A 21,051-nucleotide genomic window follows, 5' to 3' on the forward strand; every position below is an offset into this window, starting at 1 on the left:
CAATGTGCTGGACACCTTGATGTGCTGGACACCTTGATGTGCTGGACACCTTGATGTGATGGACACCTCAATGTGATGGACACCTTGATGTGATGGACACCTCGATGTGATGGACACCTTGATGTGATGGACACCTCAATGTGATGGACACCTCGATGCGATGGACACCTCAGTGTGACGGACACCTCAATGTGATGGACTCCTCGATGCGATGGACACCTCGATGCGATGGACACCTCGATGCGATGGACACCTGGATGTGATGAACACCTGGATGTGATGGACACTCGGATGTGATGGACACCTCGATGCCTTCAATGCACAGAGCACCTGACACCACTCGCCTGCACCAGCCCATGCCGGGTTCTCTGCACGAGGCCCTTCTCCCCCTCGCTTGTGTTCCCAGCAGCGTTTCCCCGTCTGTATCTTTTGCCCTCATCAGGGACCACTTGCCAGACTTTGGCCCAGCACCGCGGCAGGCTGCAGGAAGCTCGGCTCTCCTGGGCTCAGGAGGCAAGCACTGCACTTAGTGAAAACTCATGCTAGATGTATAAACTTCGTGTACATTCACAGCTGAGTAGAAACTCAGCAGTATCCACGTTGGTTGCCCATGAAGCGTACACTGTGGTGGTCTATGATGGAAAGGCAATTAAGTAATCAAGTAATTAAGATACAGCAGATCCTGCCTTGTGGCAAGAGGAAGAGCTCCATGGGGTTTTGCACTACACGTTTGCACAATTTTCAGCCAAAAGGGCCTTTCTATTCTGCATGGTAGGATTAACCACGTGTCTAATCTCACCCTTTGTGGACCACTGTGTTGTCTTCCACTCTGCATGGTCTCTTATGCTCCAGAAAAGAAATACAATTTATCAAGCCAGCCAGGCTTTAGCAAGAAATCATTCCTTCCTGACATCTTTTTGGACAATATATTTTTACATTAATAAAATATCATACAGAGACCCAGAGTGACTTGTTATAATGTTACCTCATATTCTGGGACACTTCTGGCTGGGAAAAACATTGAGTTTTCATCTTCAAGTTAGCTTGCTTCTGTGCTTTTCCATCTGACACTTCAGATTATTTTAATGATGGAGTAGCCTTGATTGAATTAATTCCTCCCTACAAAAGCAGCTGTCTTGTGTCAAGGAATCTGTTCAACTATCTGGAACACTTACACTTGCCAAGGAGAAGAGCCAAAGCACGGAGTTAGCTGAGGGAATGCCTGACCATACCAAAACAGCGACGACTGTGTCGTGACATGGAGGCATGAAGCTGAAGCTCGGAGGAACATCTCGGGTCTCTCCCAGGCTGTGGGGACCCTGGCCATGGGATATCTCGGGTCTCTCCATGGGGACCCTGGCCATGGGATATCTCGGGTCTCTCCCAGGCCATGGGGACCCTGGCCATGGGATATCTCAGGTCTCTCCATGGGGACCCTGGCCATGGGACACCTCGGGTCTCTCCCAGGTCACATGGACCCTGGCCATGGGATATCTCGGGTCTCTCCATGGGGACCCTGGCCATGGGACACCTTGGGTCTCTCCCAGGTCACATGGACCCTGGCCATGGGATATCTCGGGTCTCTCCATGGGGACCCTGGCCATGGGACACCTCTGGTCTCTCCCAGGCCATGCAGACCCTGGCCATGGGACACCTCTGGTCTCTCCCAGGCCACACGGCCCCTGGCCGTGCCAGCTGTGCTGGAGCAGGATCCCAGCAGTGCTGGGCGAGGCGGGCAGGAATGGCAAGCGGAGAAACCAAAATAGAAATGAAAACACAGTGCCAGTGTGGTGAACGAACCCACAGTCCGTGGTTTATCTTAAACTTTCATCTCTAAACCACAGGTATTATTTCATTTAAGTTCAATCTTTACTCCAAGCTTCCTTACTCTCAAACAGCCACTAATTTCTTTTCGCCTTTTAACAGTCCTCTTGTAACCTAATCCTTCGCTCCCTTACTGCAAGCCCTTGAGCATGCACCATCCGCACAGGCCAGCCCTGCTGAAACCAGAGCTGCCTGCCACGTCTGAGGGGAGCTCGCGTCACAAAGAAAAGCCTTGGAAAACAACACAATTGCCATTTCTTTTAAAAAGACATGTTTTCAATCTAACAATATAACCATAGGCTGGACTTTGAAATTACTATTTTTTTAAATCATGAATAGGAATGTAATTTTTTCCACTCATTTCTTTTCCTTTCAATATTCATACGCACTAGAGTGGGTTGGAGCCTTTTATTTAAAAAAATCTCTTTCTTTGTGATTTGGGATACCGTGAATTGCTTTTAAATTTATTAATACCAGAGTTTAAGAGAGCTGCAAAATACTGGCCAGCTCAGGCTTTTTCCTTTCACTTCAGTGCCCATATCCTGAGTTTTCACAACCGATGCCCACACATGACAACTGATCTCGCATCTCCTTAACCCGATTGTGCTTACGGGTGCCAGGATGCCACACGAACTGTGCCAAGCTGTCCCCACTCACCGGCTGTGCAGCAGTCGCTAATGGAGAGAAGCTGCTTGGTGGGACACTGCACAGGGACTCGAGTGTCCCGGGCAGGGCCGTGGGCCGGTGTCTCCTGGTGACGGTCCCTGCTGCCAGGCTGGCAGTCAGATGGCACAGACCCCCTGTGCCATGGTTTTGCTCAGTCGGTGCAACCCAGTGATGGGGGTCCTGTGTGACCCCCCTCAGCACACAGAGCTCACTGTGACTGACACCTGCACCCTGTGCAGAACGACCCAAGTATCCTGACCCTGCACAGGCTGCCCTGAGCCATCACGTCTGTAGAACAGCTTCTGCAGGCGATTCACCAGGTTTTATCTCTGCACAGCCTGGCACCCCGACACCGGCGGACACCAGGGAACACGGGTGTCACTGCACCCCGGTGTTACCCACAACGGTGACCATACAGCCCCGGCCAGGCTCAGTGGGGCTGCCGTGGGGGTGTTTCTTGGACTCCCTGCAAAGCCGCTCCCGTGGCACCGAGTACCCCGGGCCGCAGCAGGGCCGTCGCCCGGTCCCTGTGCCCGCCCGCACCGCCCGCACAAACCGCACGGCTGAGGCTGCGCCCCGGGCGGGGCGGGCAGCGGTGCTCCCCCCGCTCCCGTTTTAACCGCGCCGCGGCTCCCCCCTCCCAACAGCCCCGCTTCGCCTCCGCCGCTCAGCCCTGGCTCGGGTGCCCTGTAATTGCAGCGGGCACGTGAAAAGCATCCACATAGTCAGCAGAGAGGCTTATCCTACAGAGTTCCGTGAGAGCTGCCACGTAAAGCCCTGCCACGTAAAGCCCTGCCACGCTCCCCGCTCCAGCCCTGTGCAATGCCCCCCCGCACCAGAGCCCCGCTTGCAGCCGCATTATCCCCCGGGCTGGCCTGGCTGCCCGGCCACCCACCCGGAGACCTGCTGCGTACCGAAAACAGACCCTTTGCACCCCACTCGCGCTGGGATGACCCATTGCAGCCCTGCTGCGCCTGCCCGCGCCCTGGCCCAGCGCGGGGCGGCGCACCCCCCCCGGGGCTGCGGGGGCGGCCGGGGCTGCAGGACGCGGGGGGCGCGCAGCGGGAGGGTTAAGGCGCGGGCGGGCGCGGAGGTGCGAGCGGCCGGAGCGGAGCGGGCCGGGCCGGGCCGGGCGGGTCCCGCCGGTGTTGGGTTACAGCTCGGGCTCCCGGCGCGGGGGGGCGGGAGGAGCTCCGACCCAGCCTCTCTGTCCCTCCGGGCTCGGCGTGCGGCCGCTCTCTCCGCCAGCCCGGGGCGGCCTCCGGGGATGAGCGGGCTGCGGCGGCTGTTCCGCGGCAGCGGCCGGGCGCTCGCCTTCGTCTTCGCCGCCTCCGTGGTCTGGCTGCTCCTCGACATGGCCGCGCTCCGCCTCTCCCTGGGCGAGGCGGGCGGGCGGCTGCTGAAGGAGGCGGCGGGGCGCGGGCGGGAGCGGCTGTTGCGCGGCCCCGAGCCTCCGGGGGACAGTCCCCGGCCCCATCTCGCCGCGCTCCGGCGCAGGGGCGGAGGGACACGGGTCCCCCGGGAGCCCCCCCGCCCGCCGACCCCCCCGCCCTCCGGCCCCGGGGAAGGGGGTCAGCGGGGCAGGGGCGCCGAGCAGCTGCCCGCGGCTCCCCCGGGGGCTCGGCTGGCCCCGCCGGGCTCGGCTGTGAGCGTGCGGGGCGGGGCGGGGGCTGCAGCGGCGCCGGCGGTCAGCAGAGCCCCGCGGAAGGCAGCGGAGTTTGTCGCGGGCCCCGCCGGGAGCAGAGCCGGGCTGCAGGAGGCACCGCCAGCCCGGGGGGAAGCCCCGCGGTCCCTCCCCGAGCCCCCTTCCCCGGCTCCCGGGCGCCCCGAGCCGGCACAGGGCGCTGGCGTGGGGGCAAAGGGGGCGCAGGGACCCGGACGCGCCGCCCCCGGGAGCCCGCAGCGAGCTGCCGGCACGGCCGGGCCGCCTCCCCGGGCTGCGGGGCCGGGCGCGCTGCGCGGGCCCGAGCAAACGGAGGTGCGAAAGAGAGAAACTTCCTCCGAAAATCACTTCGTCATTATTAGCAAAGAGGCAATAACACCAGCGATCCCACACCCTGGATCCGACTCCGCGGGCAACTTCACAAACAGGCAAGAAAAGCACAAAGAGCAGCAGCTCACCAACAAAAATGACGATGCCCGTGCTGCGAACACCGTCCCCGGGCTGGTGCGGGATGGCGGGAGCCAGACACGGGGTGCGACACCAGGAGCAGCTCCCGAGCTGCCTGCTGCAGGCAGGGATGGGCAGGGGCAGGCAGGTGGCAGCCCAGGGACACACAGGGTCTTGTCCGTGGATGTGACGCTTGCCCCGAGAGACCCGCAAGCTCCTGGCCAGTTTGGGCACCCTGTTGCAGTCCCTGACGACAAACAAGAAGAAGCAAAAAGTAGATGGAAAGAAGGAAACTTTAATGTCTACCTCAGCGACTTGATCCCCGTGGACCGAGCCATCGCGGACACCAGGCCTGCCGGGTAAGATCCGCTTTCCCTGCACAGATACCTGTGCCGTGCCCCGGGGACCCTGCTGGGTGGCTCTGGGGAGGGCTGCTGGGCGCACCGAGGCCTGCACTCCGCGCGTGCTAGCCGTGAGATGGATTTTGCCTTTCCATGTAAGAGCAGGTTGGTATTAAATGCAAAACGAGGTCGAATTCACAGCTCGTCCTAAGCTGCTAAGCCTTTCTCTCCAAAGAGGCTGGGGCACACAAGGCAGGCAATGGGGCTCAAGCCTGTTTGTGTTTAAACACTTTATGTGGTTTATCAGGTGTGGCACTGAGCACTGTTTGATTTCAGTATTTGTGGATTAGGTTCCTGGAGGCTCCTGCACCCTGTCGGTTACCTCGGCACGCTGAGGCGCCATCACACCTGCGAGCTGCCGCTGCCCTCCCCTCGAGGCAAGGGCACCCAAAGCGTCCGCTGCCTGGAGGGGCTGCTGGGGCTCCGGAAGCCTCTCCAGGACACAAAGCCATGCGCTGAGCGCTGGCATGATTAAACAGGCACATGGGCCTGCAGCCGGGCGGTGCGGGATGCTCATGGGTCCTTCACACGGACCAGCAGCACCTGGGGCTGCAGGGCCCTGAGGTTGGTGCCCGCTCTACAGGGGCGGCTTGGGAGACTCGGATCTGTGGTCACACACAGGGAGGGACGCAGAGGTTTGATTTGGAAAACTATCGTTTGGTTACAGCTGTCCCCACAAAATGCACCGCTGATTCTGCATATCTCAGTGTTTATCTCATGCTGAGCTTTTCCCACTGCAAATGTCTCAGCCCATGGGCAGGTGAGAGACCTGCCCCATGCAGAGACCCTCGGGTGTCCCTCTTCCCACGTTAGCAGGTGATGGGTGCGATGGGATGGGAGTTGTGCCACGAGTCGTCCCCCGTCACACAGGCCAGTGCACAGACATTGCCGCAGCACCGTCGGTGCTCACCTGTGAGCCGAGGTGAGGCCCTGCATGGGAAGAAATGAGGCAGGGCAGGGGGTGCAGGATGCAGCTGCAGCAGACACCTGTGTGCAGCTCAAAACTAGCGCTGTGTTTGGGCTTTGATGGCAAAGTCCTGGGGCTGCGGAGCATGAACCAGCTCCTGGGAGCGCTGGTGAATGCAGCCACCCGGCTCTGGTGCATCCATTGCGCACGCCCGGCTCTGGTGCATCCATCACACACCTGCCTGTGGAGCGTGACACACCTGCCCGGGAGGAACCGCATTGCTGCCTGGGCATCATGGGGACGCCTTGGCCAAACAGGGGTGTGCCCCTGACGGCACTGCCGGGGGACACATGCTGCCACGCGGGGCAGGGGACACGGCGAGCCCCCTGTGCTGGCTCTGCCCTCAGCCTGCTGGCACGGCAGAAACTGGGCCGTCAGGGCCAGCTCACAGCAATGGTGTTGGCAGCTCTCGGTGATCAAACAGCACATTACCTTTTCGCTGGAGTGTTCCAGTCTCTGCCAGTTTAGACTCCAGTTCCTCTTGTGATCCATGCTGGAGCGCTGGGCTGGACCACTGAAATCTGGCCAACAGGAAACTCGCCGTCAGTCTGTCCGTGTGCAGTGTGGCCGCTTGCTGGGCTTTGCTTGCCGTGTGGGTGCTCTGCAGAAGCGCAGGAGGATCTCTCCGAGGGGAGCGAGCTGCACCACCCCACGGCTGCAGCCGGTTTAAAGGGCTCAGGAGCCCTGGCCCGTGTTTTGGCCCAGCTGGTCCCCGCGTGCCTCTGCCCGCTCCCCCGGCTGCCGCTGTACCTTCTCCAGGACAATCAGGTTATCCGGGTTTAGACAAGGACCCAGATTTCCTGGCCTGGCAGATGAACTGTTGCAGGTGGGGTGTGGGTGAGGTGGCAGCCGCGGGGAGGGACCCCGGGCACCCCTGCCAGCGGAGGGGACAGGGCTGCACCCCGTGCCGTGCTCAGCTCTGCTGTGCCAGGCTGCTTCCCCGCTCGGGGCCAGCACGGCTAAGGGGACGTTTCCCAGAGCAGCTTCACAGCCCACTGTTTTCAGACTCTCAGCGTGATGTCAACAGAACACGAGTGTGGGAGATTTTTGTTTAAAAGCCTGTTTGGGGCTGGAATTTCAAAATGATTTGACTTTTACTTAACATTAGTTATATATAGTAAGTATTATGCATATATAAATATATATATATATGTCCATATATGTATCTAGTTAGCAAAGTATGGAGCCCAAACTCAGGGCATTGTGAAGTATGTTTTGTTGAGGCTCAACAGTAACAAATGCATTGCTGTCTGCCTAGAAACTTGGCTTTTTTAGGTAAGAAGGGAGCGAAAGGTGTTCCCCAGTGTGAGGTTTCCCGTGGCTGCCCAGGGTGCACACAGGCCTTGGCCAGCACCCCATTTGGAGGGGCTAAAGAGAGAAGTCCCGTGAGCGGTGCTGTGGGGTCACACAGGCGTCCCGGCAGAGGTCCCGTCACCACGAGCCAGACCGTTCTGGTCCCAGCCACACCATATCAGACAGCCCGTCACCGCCTGGCTAAGCCAGCGCTGGCACTGCCCCAGGCTAACCGGGCTGTGGAAGGAGAAGACGTGTCCCAAGGACTGAGACACAGAGGAACTCCGAGGTTGTTTTCGCTCACCCTGTGCACTTCTGATGAGCTGCGAAGCCCTGCAGTACCTCTGGGTTTTCTTCCCTGAGCTGCATCGTGCCCTGACGTCCATCTGAGCTGGCACCAGCCGGACCCAAGGGACCATTCATTCACAAGAAGTCAGTTTTGTGCATGCTCTCTGTGTTCTGTCTGTTGCTGAGAGCAGAGTGAACGCTGTTTTCATTGCCGAGAAGTTCCTTTTGTGCACCCGCGGATGGGCTGGTGCCTGTCCCGCCTGCAAGGGCTGCCCTGGAAGGACAAGAGACACAAACTGCTCTCAGACTTCAGCTTATTGCAGGAGAGAGAAAGAGGATCCCAGCAACGCGTGGGTGTTCCAGGGTACGGCCTGGGGAGAGGAGGGAGGGCTCGGCAGGTTCCGCAGCCTGGAGATCCATCAGAGATGGGAGAGCAGGGAGCGCTGCTCCCCACAGCACAGCGGAGCTTGAATTGCAAATGGGACATGAGACAAGCTGCTGCTCGACCTTTTATTCAAATGCTGAAGGCACAGGCCTGACCCAACTGCCGCATTTTTGGCTGTCACAGAATAAGATGACAAACTCACAGATGGGAAAAGTTTTATCGCTCCCTGGGATCCGCCGATGGCTGCTGGCGAGCGAGCAGCTGCTCGGAGCCCTGCGCGTGGGTTCGGGGCACGGCCAGGCTGGGGTGTCCCTGGGGATGTGGGTGCTTAGGGAGTGGGATACATGATGCTCGGGGAGTGGACCCATCAGTGTCATTGTACGTGAAATTCGGATGCTTGAACATTTTCCCAAGCTCCCCGTTCCCCTGCATTAGGTGCAGAAGCTGGACTGGGCGACTCTTTCTTGCTGTTTGCGTGTTTGTCAAGTTGCCGTTTTCCTGCATTTTTAACATCATACCAATTCTTTGTTTCCAGTGAGGTTGTCTCATGCATCCTGGGATCCCAAACACTGTGAGTGCTCAGAGCATCACTGGATCCTTCCCACAGGAGTCCCTGCGGCCGGTGGTGCTGACCTGGGGCTGGCTGCACTGTTTGCTCGTGGAAAGGGGATATTGTCACCTGAGTTGCAGTGTTAAAAAGGGGTCCCTGTTAGAAAAAAGCCAGCATACGCCATCCCACAGAGCTGTGTGGAGTTCCCCCCTCACCCCTCTGCTCCCTCTCCTGACAAAATCCCATTGCAGGGGTTCCCCTCTGTATTTCACATCTGGCAATTCCTCTTCCCCGCGTGTTTCCCCAACAAACCCTAAGCCGGCAGGGTTTTGGGAGCGTGACCGGCCGGTGCCTGTGAGCCCGTGTTGCTGTTGCAGGTGCTCGGAGCAGCGGGTTCACGACGACCTGCCGACCACCAGCATCATCATGTGCTTCGTGGATGAGGTGTGGTCCACGCTGCTCCGCTCCGTGCACAGCGTCCTCAGCAGATCTCCCCCGCACCTCATCCAAGAACTCATTTTGGTGGACGACTTCAGCACTAAAGGTAAGTGAAGCTTCTTCTGCCTTTATGAAACTAATATAACATCAGGCCAAAATACAATCTGTTCTCTGTAATTCGATTCTGGACTGTAGAGAGAAATCACATTTTCTTTTTGCTGTATTGAGGTGTATCCCCAGCCGGCGCCGTTATCTCCGCAGAGGGGGGATCAGAGGGCAGCGGGGTGGCTGGGGGGGGTCGAGCAGCGGCGCTGGCCCCACACCCTGCCGGGCTTTGTCGTTCACATCTCCCCCATCCCGCTCGCTCCAAGAGCTGCCAAGTTCACAGCTGGCACCGCGTGCCCTGCCCCGGTTGCTCAGAGGACGGGGCAGCTGCAGGAGCGGCAGTGGGGAGCCGGGCAGCTGCGCGCACACCATGGCTTTGCACGGTGCTCGCGGGCGTTGCAGATTGCCCAGCCTCTGCTGTGTAATGCTTTGCCTCTCTGCTGACCTCAGCCCTTAAGAATTCGGGAATGATGTAGTTTTCCAGCTGCTGGTCCTTCAGGGGAAGTGCTGTCTCAGACCAACTTCAGAGCTCCTGCCACGCACGCAAAGAGCCCACAGTGCACTGAGACAATAGATGCAAAAAGGAGGAGAAAGACTCTGCTCACTTTTGAAATAGTCATGAAAACATGTTCAGACCATTTCCCCTCAAAAGCATCTTTTCAAGTTTCCTCTTTACTTTCTCCCTGTGGCTTCTCTTTGTATCTGGGCAGCAGCAATAACCAACAGCAAACATCTCCGCAAACGTTTCACGTTTGGAGCCTTCCAAAGCTGTTACCTGGCTTTTAAATGCAAACAGTTACATTTTCCTGGAGAAAAGCAAAGAGGCCCGTGGGTGAGGAAAAGCAAAGAGACCTGTGGGTGAGGGAGCTGCAGGCCCGAGGGGACAGTGGGTGGCCCGAGGGGACAGTGGGTGGCCCGAGGGGACAGTGGGTGACCCGAGGGGACAGTGGGTGGCCCGAGCGCTCGGAGCAGCAGCAGCCGCAGCGCAGGGGCAGAGGGTCCTGGGCTCCCCTGCCAGAGGGAAACCATCCGTGGCATCCGAGTCCCCTGGATCACCCTTCTCATCCCTCTTTGTCTTGAGAATTTACCACCAGCTGCCTCCACAGCCGCGGGAAACCATGACAAAAGCAATGTGGAAAGCAGAGGTGTGCCACAGCAAACCCTCGTGCAGTTCAAACCCAGGCTAAGTCTTTAAATGTGATGCTTAATATCAAGGAATTTGTAGAGCACAAAGGAAATATTGTTTTTTAGGCAAAGGAAAATACTTCATAACCAGATCTTAATTGCAATTATAGTGCAATGAAGAAAACCAAGTCACTGTGGAGTCTTTGAACACGTATTCAGTACCTGGTTTGGATCATGAACCGGTCACTCATCCCCACGCTGTCCTTCTGTGCAGAGTACCTCAAGGAGAGGCTGGCCCAGTACATGCTGCGGTTCCCAAAGGTGAAGATCCTCCGTCTCAAGAAGAGGCACGGGCTGATCCGGGCCAGGCTGGCGGGAGCGGAGATCGCCAAAGGTGGGACGAAAGCTATTTCACAGCCCTCTCAGGACCCCCCGTCTCCAGCACTGAGTTTAGTCCCCCATCACGAACCCAGGGCATCCTGGAGAAGAAAAGCTCCAGGGAGACCTTATTGTGGCCTTTCCAGACTTAAGAGGGGCCAATAAGAAGGATGAGGACAGACTTTTTAGAAGGGTGTGTTGTGACAGGACAAGGGGTGATGGTTTGAAACTAAAGGAGGGAGATTCAGGCCAGACATGAGGAAGGAATTGTTGCCCTGAGGGTGGCGAGGGCCTGGCCCAGGTTCCCAGAGAGGTGGTGGCTGAACCATCCCTGGAGACATCCCAGGCCAGGCTGGACGGGGCTCTGAGCACCCTGAGCTGGTGAAGATGTCCCTGTCATGGCAGGGGGGGCGCTGGGGGGGCTGGGAAGGGCCCTTCAACCCAAACCACCCTGTGATTCTACGATTCTATGATCTTTTTGGTGTGTGAAGCACGAGGGCTGAGGGGTGGATGAGCTGGGGCTTGTCCGGCCCCTCAGCGTGGCCCTGGCCAGTCCGGCACCTCCAGCCGCGGCCCCGCTGTGTGCACTGGCAAACAGCCATTTCTGCAGTGAAAACGTGCGCTGGGCTCTGGGTGGGAGGCTTTGGGCCGCCATGGGAGGCCGTGGCCCCGCCAGCAGCACCCCGAGCCTGCGGGAGGGGACAGGGCGCCCGTGGGTGACGCTGGCCCGGCCGCTGCCACAGGCGCCGTCCTGACGTTCCTGGACTCGCACGTGGAGTGCAACGTGGGCTGGCTGGAGCCGCTGCTGGAGAGGGTGCGACGGAGCCGCGCCAAGGTCGCCTGCCCCGTCATCGAGGTCATCAGCGACAAGGACATGAGGTGAGGCAGCGCCCGCCCCGGAAACCCCGAATCCCCGACAAACCCTCCTGGGCCACCAGCGTCTCAGCGACAGGAGCAGGTGGGTCCAGAGCTCCCAGCTGGCCCAGCCGCCCTTCACCAGGGACACGGAATGTCACTGTACGCCACAAATGAACCTTAGCACTGGACGTGGCCACTTACTGCACACAGCTTTTCCTTTTTGATGACTTTTAGTGCATGAAGAGGATTCCTGATGAAATTTGTTAAAATCCTGTTTTAATTACGTACAGATATTCATGTTCACTCATTAAGGGTGACATTTCAATCAGGAATGTGACTCAGAATTACTCATCCCGATCTTTTCTCTGTTTAGTTACATGACCGTGGACAACTTTCAGCGTGGGATTTTTACTTGGCCAATGAATTTTGGATGGAAGCAGATTCCACAAGAGGTCATCGAGAAAAACAAAATCAAGGAAACTGATATAATAAGGTAAAAAAAGGCAAACGCGAGAGCTCTGTGAACAGCTTGTTCTCTTCGTGAATAATCTGGCAAGAAAGGCTCCTTCGAGGCCGAGTGTTGTTTGCCGGTGCGGCTGCGGCAGCGGTGGCGCGTCGTGGCAGTCGCCTCGGCAGAGCCGGCAGAGCCAGCGAGCCGTTCTCGCTCCCGCAGCGCTGCTGGTGTTCGGCCGGTGCTGCCGGGGCCAGGTGAATGTTCGTTGTCTTTTTCCCTTCCGTGCCCCGCTGTGGCTCTCAGCCTGGGTGAAGACACCCAAATATCATCTGTTTTATCGCTGCATGTGTCGGCCTGCAGTGAAGTGACAAGCCGGGGGGTCCTTTTCCTGTAAGCGCGGGCTCAGGCACGTCCCCAAGCGTTTAGCAGCCGCGGCTTCTTAGTGGTTCTCTCAGCAAAGCCAGGGGAAGGGACGGGCATGTCCCCGCCCGCTGACACGCTGTGGCTTCTCTGTTCCAGGTGCCCGGTCATGGCGGGCGGCCTCTTTTCCATCGATAAGAAGTATTTTTTTGAGCTGGGGATGTACGACCCAGGACTGGATGTCTGGGGGGGTGAAAATATGGAGATTTCATTCAAGGTATGTCACTGTCTCCCAGCTGCATCCCGCCAGCCTGGCTGGGGGCTCGAGGCTCAGGAGGGGCCCCCCATGGCAGCCCGTGCTGGACACCCCATCCCTCCCGCAGTTCAGCTGCTTTTCTGCTTCTCTGTGGCTGGCGCAAAGCAGCACTCCACGTTTCCCCGTGTTTCTGTCCAAGCAACCTCTGTTCCTCAGGTCTGGATGTGCGGCGGAGAGATTGAGATCGTTCCGTGCTCCCGAGTCGGGCACATTTTCAGGAACGACAACCCTTACTCCTTCCCGAAAGACCGGGTGAGCACGGTGGAGAGGAACTTGGCCCGCGTGGCCGAGGTCTGGCTGGACGAGTACAAGGAGTTGTTCTATGGCCACGCGTACCACTTAGTCCTGAAAAACCTGGACGTCGGCGACCTGACTCAACAAATCCAACTGCGACAGAAGCTGCAGTGCAAAAGTTTCCAGTGGTACCTGGAGAACGTCTACCCAGACCTCGACGCTCCCCTGGTTAAAGCCAGCGGGCTGGTACGTACCCAAACCCCTTGCTGTCCTTCCATTACATGTGTTTGCAGGGACTGTCCAGGGACTTGGTTGCATCCCAGCGTGTCTCTGACTTGCTTCCTGGGCACTGGGTAACAGTTTTGAATATTTAATGTGCCACGGTGGTCTGGGTTCCCCAGTGTTTTTGTAAGGTCACAATTCCAAGGGATGGTTTCCCACTGAGATTCAGTTCAGTGTTGGAACAGCAGCCAGGGCCAGGGGATGTGTCCTGGCGTGGCAGGTCCAGCATCCTTCCCCTGCACGGCTCTTTGGCCATGGCAGGAGAGTGGAATCGCTTTTTGGGGCAGCAGGCGATGCTGTGCGTGCAGCGGGGCCGTGTGTGTGCAGCGGGGCTGTGCATGCAGCAGGCGGTGCTGGGTGTGCAGCGATGCTGTGTTTGCAGCGGGGCTGTGCCACCAGCAGAGCGCAGCACAAATCCGCGTTTGCTCGCGCTGCTCAGCCGGGCACAGCCTGGCAGCGCCCGTCCCTGCCGTGAGGACAAGGTCGCAGGAAACCCCTCAAAGTCCATTTGGATTCCACGCTCTGTCCTGCCCCTGTCACCCTCTCGTTAGGGGTCCCGGGGGGCACAGTGGGTCGTGCTCCGTGTCACCTGCGCTGTCTCTGGCCAGGTTGCTCCTGCTGCTCTCTGCATCTGCTTGCACAGCCGTTCCCGGGTGTTGCTTCACCAGCATCACAAGGTGAATCAAACAAGAGTAAAAGGCAGGTTCTGAATTTGGCCCAGCCCTGAGCCTCAGCAGAACATTGGCTGCTGCTTTGAACGTTCCAAAACCTCAAATACTCAACTCAGAAAAGACGCAACACTGATTGCAAACTGGTTATAACTGAAATAGCAAAAGTGAAATGTCTGGTTTGTTGGCAAAGTTACAGCGATGGCAGGAATGAAAAGCAGAGGGTTTGCTGCCGTCCCCGCCAGCCCCGGCTCCCGGTGCCGTGCAGGAGCAGCGCTGGCCAGGCCCGCGGGGCTGGCGTGGCCACACGGCGGGGACAGGGCTGCCCGTCCCCTCCGTCCCTGCCAAGGCACGCAGCCTCCCGGTGCCGCCACCCTGCTGGGGCCAGCAAAAAGCCCGGCAGCCGTTTGGCTGCATGTGGGGCTTGTCTGAGGGCCAAGGGTGTCATGGGAAAGGTCCCTGGAGACCCGTTGGGCTCTGCTGGGTGTTGGGGATGGCGCAGGGACAGCAGGACACCGCGTCCTCGGGGTGCTCGGCACGCCTGGGGCAGCTGCAGGGAACCGCTGGTTTGGTGCCTCAGCAGGTTGGGAGCTGTGCAGCCGTTGGACGCGCTGTCGGTCCCGCTGGGACGGTAGGGCTGGTCACCGCTCAGAGCAGCTGCGAGGGGACGCCCGAGGGACAAAACTGGCCTGTGGCCAAAGCCCTGGCCCTGCGCTGCCGGCCGGATGGGTTACACTGAGGGCTTCGTTGCCACGTTGGCTCTGGTGTCGTTTCTTAAAAACAATTAGCAGCAATAGTCTCGAGAACAGGAAATTTCTTGAAAAATATTCACTTTTTCAGCTCTTCTGTTTTCAACCAGAGCAATAAAACTTCATGTCAAATTCCGTGCAAAGCAGTTGGACTATACAGAGAGACCTTTGGTTCAGCTGAACCGAACCTCAGCTTTTCGGAGGTATTTGTGAAATACCTTGCTTTGCCTTGCTTTGTCCTGATTCAGGCCACCTGAATCACTCTTTCATCTTCATTCTCAACATTTAATAGGGCAGAAAATCTGTTTTTCAGCTAGCTCTGCAAATTCCAGCTGTGCTGAACGCTATCCAGAGGTACTTGAGTAACTGTTTGCTGAATAGCCTATTTATTCACCGGGATTAATTCGTAAGTTCTTCAGAGATTCCGAAAGAAGGAGGAGGAGTGACATTAGTAAGGGATCGGAGAGGTTGGTGCACGGCCAGGGCTGTCGGAGGAGCTGTCGCGGCTGAGCGGAATGCACCTCGCTCCAAAGAGAGCGGCAGCAACGTGTTTTAGTGAGGCAAAAGAACCATTTGGCAAGGTTCAGTGGATTTGATGGAGTTTAACAAAGTTTAACAGGGCTTTGCCAAGGTTCAGTAGGTTTGATGTCAAGGCTCACCTTATTAATTACTGCATGGAAGAAATATACAGAGGAGAATGGAGTTGGGCTGAGGTTGGGATGTTTTACACAGACCAGAGATGCAAAGGGTAAGGAAAAGCTCCTGTTGGGTCGGGATGTTCAGAGTGCTCCCCTTGCATTCTGAGCTCCTGATGGAGCCTTGGTGTGGCCAGGTCCAGCCTGAGATCGGACTTAGTCAATGGTTTAAGGGTAAGGAAGTAAGGAAGACCCTCCCATTGAGTCGGGAGGGTCAGAACAGACCCCTTGCTTTCTGAACTGCTCACAGATGCGCCTGCCTGTGGCTGGATCCAGACTTAGTCTCAGACTTGAGCAATGGTTTATGTCTAAGGATAAGGAATACAGAAGTTATGATAATAAGTATTGAATAGTTACATGGATTGGTAATGAGCTGGATGGGTCCGTCCAGAGCGGGGATGGGACCCCGAGCCGGGACGGGACCGCCACACGATTGCCGCAGCAGCTGTGCGGGTGGCTGGTCACCTCCACGCTGTAGCCGCAGGAGGGATTCTGCAGTTGGTCCTGTTGGGAGCTGTTGTTTTGGGGATTTGCAATACAGGAACATGAGCTATGTCAAAAAAAAAAAACAAAAGAAGAATGTGTCTCATCTAGCCTTGACCATTTCTGGAAAGGGCTAGTTTCAGGCCCTTTTCATGTAGAAAAACATGTGTCAGGGACCAGATGAGCGTTTACAAACCAGTCCAAGGACTCTTACACATCATTCCTGCTTTGCTCCGTTAACTGGACAGTATTAATCAGTGTCCCGTGAATCCAGCAGGTTAACAGCAGTGTAACAGCCCCTCCTCTTTCTTGGGAATCCACGTCTGAATTTGTGTGTTTTTGCTGTTTTCTAGCTTGTTAACACAGCCATGGCAAGGTGTGTCACTGTGGAAAACACCACTCTGGCTTTGGAGACGTGTGATGTTAACAACAAGGTAAGTACTGAATATGTGATACCGGGTTTAGTGCATGGCATAGAGCTCATGTACCTCGCCGTGGTGACTGTCCCCTCCATCCTTCCCACCGGGGACACGGCCAGAGGTGCCTGGGAGCAGCGGGGGCAGGAGCTGCTGTTTGCAAAGCCTGTAGCCGAGCAGCAGCCCCAGAAGCAGCCAGTCCAGCTGGGATGGGAAAGCTGGATAAAGCCATGAGCCTGCACATGAAAATGGGCAGAAAAGTTGAAATCCCAGCCTGTGTTCGTGTGCTGCTGCAACACCTCCGGCTGCACTGTCGCCAGGCGGGAAGCAGCCGCCGTGGCAAACCTCTCCCTTTCCAGGCTGTATTTTTAGGCAGTTCCTGATATTTTCTTGCTGCTCTTGCCCAGGCCAGCCCGTGGGTTGGGGTCTGTCACGTACGGGGGTTTAACCATGTGCACCCCTATGCTGGGTGCAGGGCAGGGGGAACAGGGCACAGGTTTGGGGTCTGGGCTGGGGCTGTCCTGAGACTGTCAGCTCTGCAGACCCACAGCAAAGGAAGGTCTGTCCGCGGATCTCGGCTTTCGGTGCCGGGTGGGGACAGGAGGAGGTGGGGAGAGCCTCTGCCAGCCCCGCCGGGGAGCGAGCGGGGTCACAGCTCTGCCGCTCTGTCCCCGCAGCACCAGCAGTTCAACTACACGTGGCTGCGGCTGCTCCAGCACCGAGAGCTCTGCGTCTGCCCGGCCGGCTCCGCGGGAACCCCCGGCCTGCGCCGCTGCCACGGCCGGAGCCGCAGCCTGGCCTGGCTGCACCGCTCCCTGGTCACCCTGCAGCCCCACATGGTGAGTGAGCGCGGGCCAGCGCGCCCCAACGCGGGCCCTGTTTGGGGACAGCAAGAGTGGCCCTGACGTGGTCCCTGGTCCCTGTTTGGGGACAGAGAGGGCAGCCCCACCGCGGTCCCTGCTCAGGCCAGTGTACCCCGTCCCTCTGGTCTGGCTTTGCCAAACTGTCTTCTTACCCAAGTTAAGCAGTGGTGCCCCAGCAGCCCTGCCCATCCCCGTGGGGACAGGGCCGCGTGCCTGCCGTTGTGCTGCACCCGTCCGAGCGATGCACATCCCGGCAGGGCTGGGGACACGCGGTCGTGCCGAGCCGTTCTCTCCGGGGGGCTCTGCTGCCTGCGCAGCGGTAACAAAACATCCCGGTTTTACATAGAAACCGTCAATAGCGCTTACGTGGGGATTACTCTGTATTGATTGGCATTCAACTCAGTGGTGTTTTAAAAGAAAGCATTTATGGAGAGGAAAAGAATGGTTACTTATGTTTATTACTTGCACTGCAAAAAGCAAGGGAGTTGCAACTGTATCTCTGTCAGCCTGGTGTAATTAATTAGTTGTCCAAAATGCTATGAAATGGCCTGCTTCATATTTAAGAAAAATACTCTTGATTTAAGAAAGCAAAAGTGAAGCCAAGTATTTGCAAGTCCCCATTCCTTTCAAAGCCAGATCAGTGCAGCACCAAGGCTCGCCGTGGGCGTTTTGTGAAAAATACACGAAAATTGTCAGTCATGCACTGAGGAGCCCAGGCAGCAGGGCAGCACTGGTGTCCTGCCCAGCCCGGCTCGCCTCGGGCCGCGGGTGAGGGGCAGCTGTGTTCTCTGGCCGCAGGGGGACGGCTCTGGCTGCCCTGGGGCGGGGGCGCTGTCACCTGCCTGGGGACAAGTGGCCCCGGTCCGTACAGTTGCATCAGCCTTTACTGGCGGCAGCAGGAGGAGTGTGAAGGCTCCACGGCTGGTGAACGCTGACCAAAGGGGTTACGGTGCTTTGCCTTCTGCTGTCACAGTCACTGTGTTGGGTTAATGACGTGAAGTGCATTTACTATATGCACAAAGACCCAGCTTGTGCCCAGGCAGCCCTCCGGATGTCATTTCAGGAGTATTTCATCTAGATAACCAGCTGATGGTAAGAGATGCGGTAGCGCTTGTTGCTGACACGGAAATGTCCTTGACCTTTGGCAGCACGTGCAGCTTCGCCGTGCTGGCCACGTGGGTTAAGGAGATAGGGCAGGTGTGAGAAGCGAAAGGACGGAGATCACTCAGACTCTGCATTCTTTCATAACCTCATTTGCTGCCCCAGCATTCAGACCTCATTGCTGAATTCCCTTACATCCTTTTCAGCGCAGTAAATATGCTTTGAGTTCATCAGCCAAGAAACTCCAAAATACGAAAATCAGTCTCCAGCTGTTTGTTCCCCTGTATGGCAAATACCATCTGCAGTGAGAGCCTTTGCACGGGAATTGCCATTGGGGCAGGGAGAGAACCAGTCTGTCCATTTCCAGGGCAGGAAGAGCCAGGAGCACAGAGGAGTGGGGGGATCCTGGCTTGGGCGCAGGCGCTGGGTCCCACCAGACGTCCCTGTTAGTCAGCAAAGAGATCTTCCGTGTTAGCAAAACACAAAGAGCGCACACCAAAAAGAATCGAGCTTTCTCGATGGAAAAACAGAGCTGCTGTTGCGTGAGTCCTAAAGCCTAAGCCTGCCTAAAGCCCAAGCCTAACTAAAGCCCTCTCTTTCTTCCCTGCAGACCGACCACATCATCTCCGGGCACCTCCAGCCACCAACGTGCTTGGAAGCGGATCCGTCTCACAAAGCCCTGAGGGTAAGCGCCTGTGACTCTGCAAATCCTTACCAAAAGTGGCGGTTTGGCAATTACTATGCGGACTGAAGGGAGCACAGCTGAACCAGGAACACTGTGTTTTCATCTTGTGAACTCGGCCAGGGCATCTGTGCGACTTGGGACAGCAATTGCAAAACTGGAAGTTCATTTCCAAATGATAACTGAAATCCGCAACTTAAACCAGCACATTGAGGGATCAGAATACCAAGAGCAGCACATCTAGGTTAATGATGGCTGAAACAGGTGTGTTTTTCTCTCAGCGTGGGACACCTTGGCAAAATCGTAAATAATTTTCTGTATTATTAAATGGAAACCTCCACCAGTTGCCCCTGGACAACAGCATAAGCCACAGAAACGTTTCCAGGGCTCTGCAGTCTGCAACAGCAAACCGGGCTGCTTATTCTTCCAGGGCATGAGAAAACGGAGGTTTATCGACCAATGCATTAAAAAATCCATCCGCTGTGCCCGCGCTGGGCCTGGCCGCAGGATCCTGCCCCGTGGGACCGTTGTCTCTGACGGATGAGGATCAGGGTTCCCTTAGGAATCGACTGCGTATTGAAAAAGCCGCCTCTTAATGATGCGCGTCGCACGCAGGTCCCAGCAGAGCCTCCGCCGTCCTGCGTCACCAAACCTCGTACCTCCTCTGGTTCTTCAGAAGGCCCCGACATGCCGTTACCTCTCAGGCGGCGGATCAGCGCTGATGGCAAAGTGCAGCTCAGTCTGCAGAATATTGACCAGTCCAACAGCGTTTTCCCTGTCAGCTCCTGTTCCTGATTTTCTCTCCCTCCTGGGGCACAGCCAGCCTGCGGTCACCATCAGGAAAATGACATGGATGTTGTTTGTGCTGTCATCTTTCATCAGGAGCATGGAGTTCATCACACTGTTTGCTGACATCCACTCACTTGTCACTGAGCAGGCACCGCGTGGCCGTATGTCACGGTCACATCCCATCGCCAGGCCTGTCACTCGTACCCGGCTCCCCGTTGGTGTGAATGCTCACTCCCACCTTGGCGTTTTTTGCCTCCGGCCCGCAGCGTGCCTTTGGGGCGCCGGCATTGCCTCCGGCCCGCGGCGTGCCTTTGGGGCGCCGGCGTTGCCTCCAGCCCGCGGTGTGCCTTTGGGGCGCCGGCGTTGCCTCCGGCCCGCGGCGTGCCTTCGGGGCGCCGGCGTTGCCTCCAGCCCGCAGCGTGCCTTTGGGGCGCCGGCGTTGCCTCCGGCCCGCGGCGTGCCTTTGGGGCGCCGGCGTTGCCTCCGGCCCGCGGTGTGCCTTCGGGGCGCCAGCATTGCCTGCAGCCCGCGGCGTGCCTTCGGGGCGCCAGCACTGCCTCCAGCCCGCGGTGTGCCTTCGGGGCGCCGGCATTGCCTCCGGCCCGCGGTGTGCCTTCGGGGCGCCGGCACTGCCTCCGGCCCGCGGCGTGCCTTCGGGGCGCCGGCACTGCCTCCGGCCCGCGGCGTGCCTTCGGGGCGCCGGCAGCGAGCTGCGCCCCGGCTCTCGCATGCCGTTCAGAGGCGTTCGGGTTGTACCCATCACCCCGCCTGCCAGAAATGGGAGCATGTTTTCCAGCAGACGTGGCAATAGGTGTCTCGCTCCTCCCTGGTAAGCTGTCGGTGCCTTTTGCCATCTCCACGGCCACACCTGGGTCTCCGTCACGCCTCGGGTTTGGGTTCCGGGAGCATGAGGGAGGGGGCACGGCCGGCGGAGGGGCAGTGCGGTGTCGGCAGCAGGAGACGGGCGCAGCGTTCCTGAAGAGAACACGTGCTGCGGCGGGAGGGCCGCGGCCCGGCGCGCCGTGCTGCCCTCAACAAGGACCCACGGCCCAAGCGGCCACGGTTGGAGGCCCCATTTGGGTTGTCTTGTTTTGTTTTAAAAAACTTTTTGAAAAGGGAATAAATGGTACTAGATGAAGTTTCTTCCTCCGAGCACTGTGTGTTAGCTGTTTCTGACCCACGCGCGCCCTTTCCAGGGGCTCTCCTGCCCGGGTTCCTGTCGGGTGACCCACAGACCGTGGCTGCAGAACAGCCTTAGCGTGGCAGGTCCCCGCTCTGGCTGTGCTCTGGGTGTTTACAGGCGGCAGGTCCCGGCTCTGGCTGTGCTCTGGGTGTTCAGAGTCACAGGTCCCGGCTCTGGCTGTGCTCTGGGTGCTTACAGGCGGCTCTGGCTGTGCTCTGGGTGTTCAGAGTTACAGGTCCCAGCTCTGGCTGTGCTCTGGGTGTTCAGTGCCCGTCCAGTGCAGGCAATGGCAATAGCGGCTCTGGCGCTGTGCCCTGTGGCGCTGCACGTGTTGTGGCAACTGGCAGGTTTCTGCCGAAGGGTTTAATTCCTGTCCCAGAACAGCTCC

At 57.9% G+C, this 21,051-nt stretch overlaps 1 protein-coding gene across 1 annotated transcript; it reads left to right on the forward strand.

The window, feature by feature from the left end:
* Positions 1-3,634: 3,634 nt before the first annotated feature.
* GALNT5 (polypeptide N-acetylgalactosaminyltransferase 5) lies at positions 3,635-20,620 on the forward strand. The gene is made up of 11 exons (XM_082054892.1): positions 3,635-4,959; positions 8,862-9,028; positions 10,427-10,546; positions 11,274-11,409; positions 11,762-11,881; positions 12,362-12,479; positions 12,675-12,998; positions 15,983-16,063; positions 16,723-16,884; positions 18,620-18,694; positions 19,122-20,620. The coding sequence occupies exons 1-11, from the start codon at positions 3,758-3,760 to the stop codon at positions 19,233-19,235; spliced, it is 2,619 nt and encodes an 872-aa protein (XP_081911018.1). The 5' UTR covers positions 3,635-3,757; the 3' UTR covers positions 19,236-20,620.
* The last annotated feature ends 431 nt before the right edge of the window (positions 20,621-21,051 follow it).

Source organism: Streptopelia decaocto (genome assembly GCF_964273445.1).
Source record: "Streptopelia decaocto genome assembly, chromosome: 6".
Taxonomy (NCBI): Eukaryota; Metazoa; Chordata; class Aves; order Columbiformes; family Columbidae; genus Streptopelia; species Streptopelia decaocto.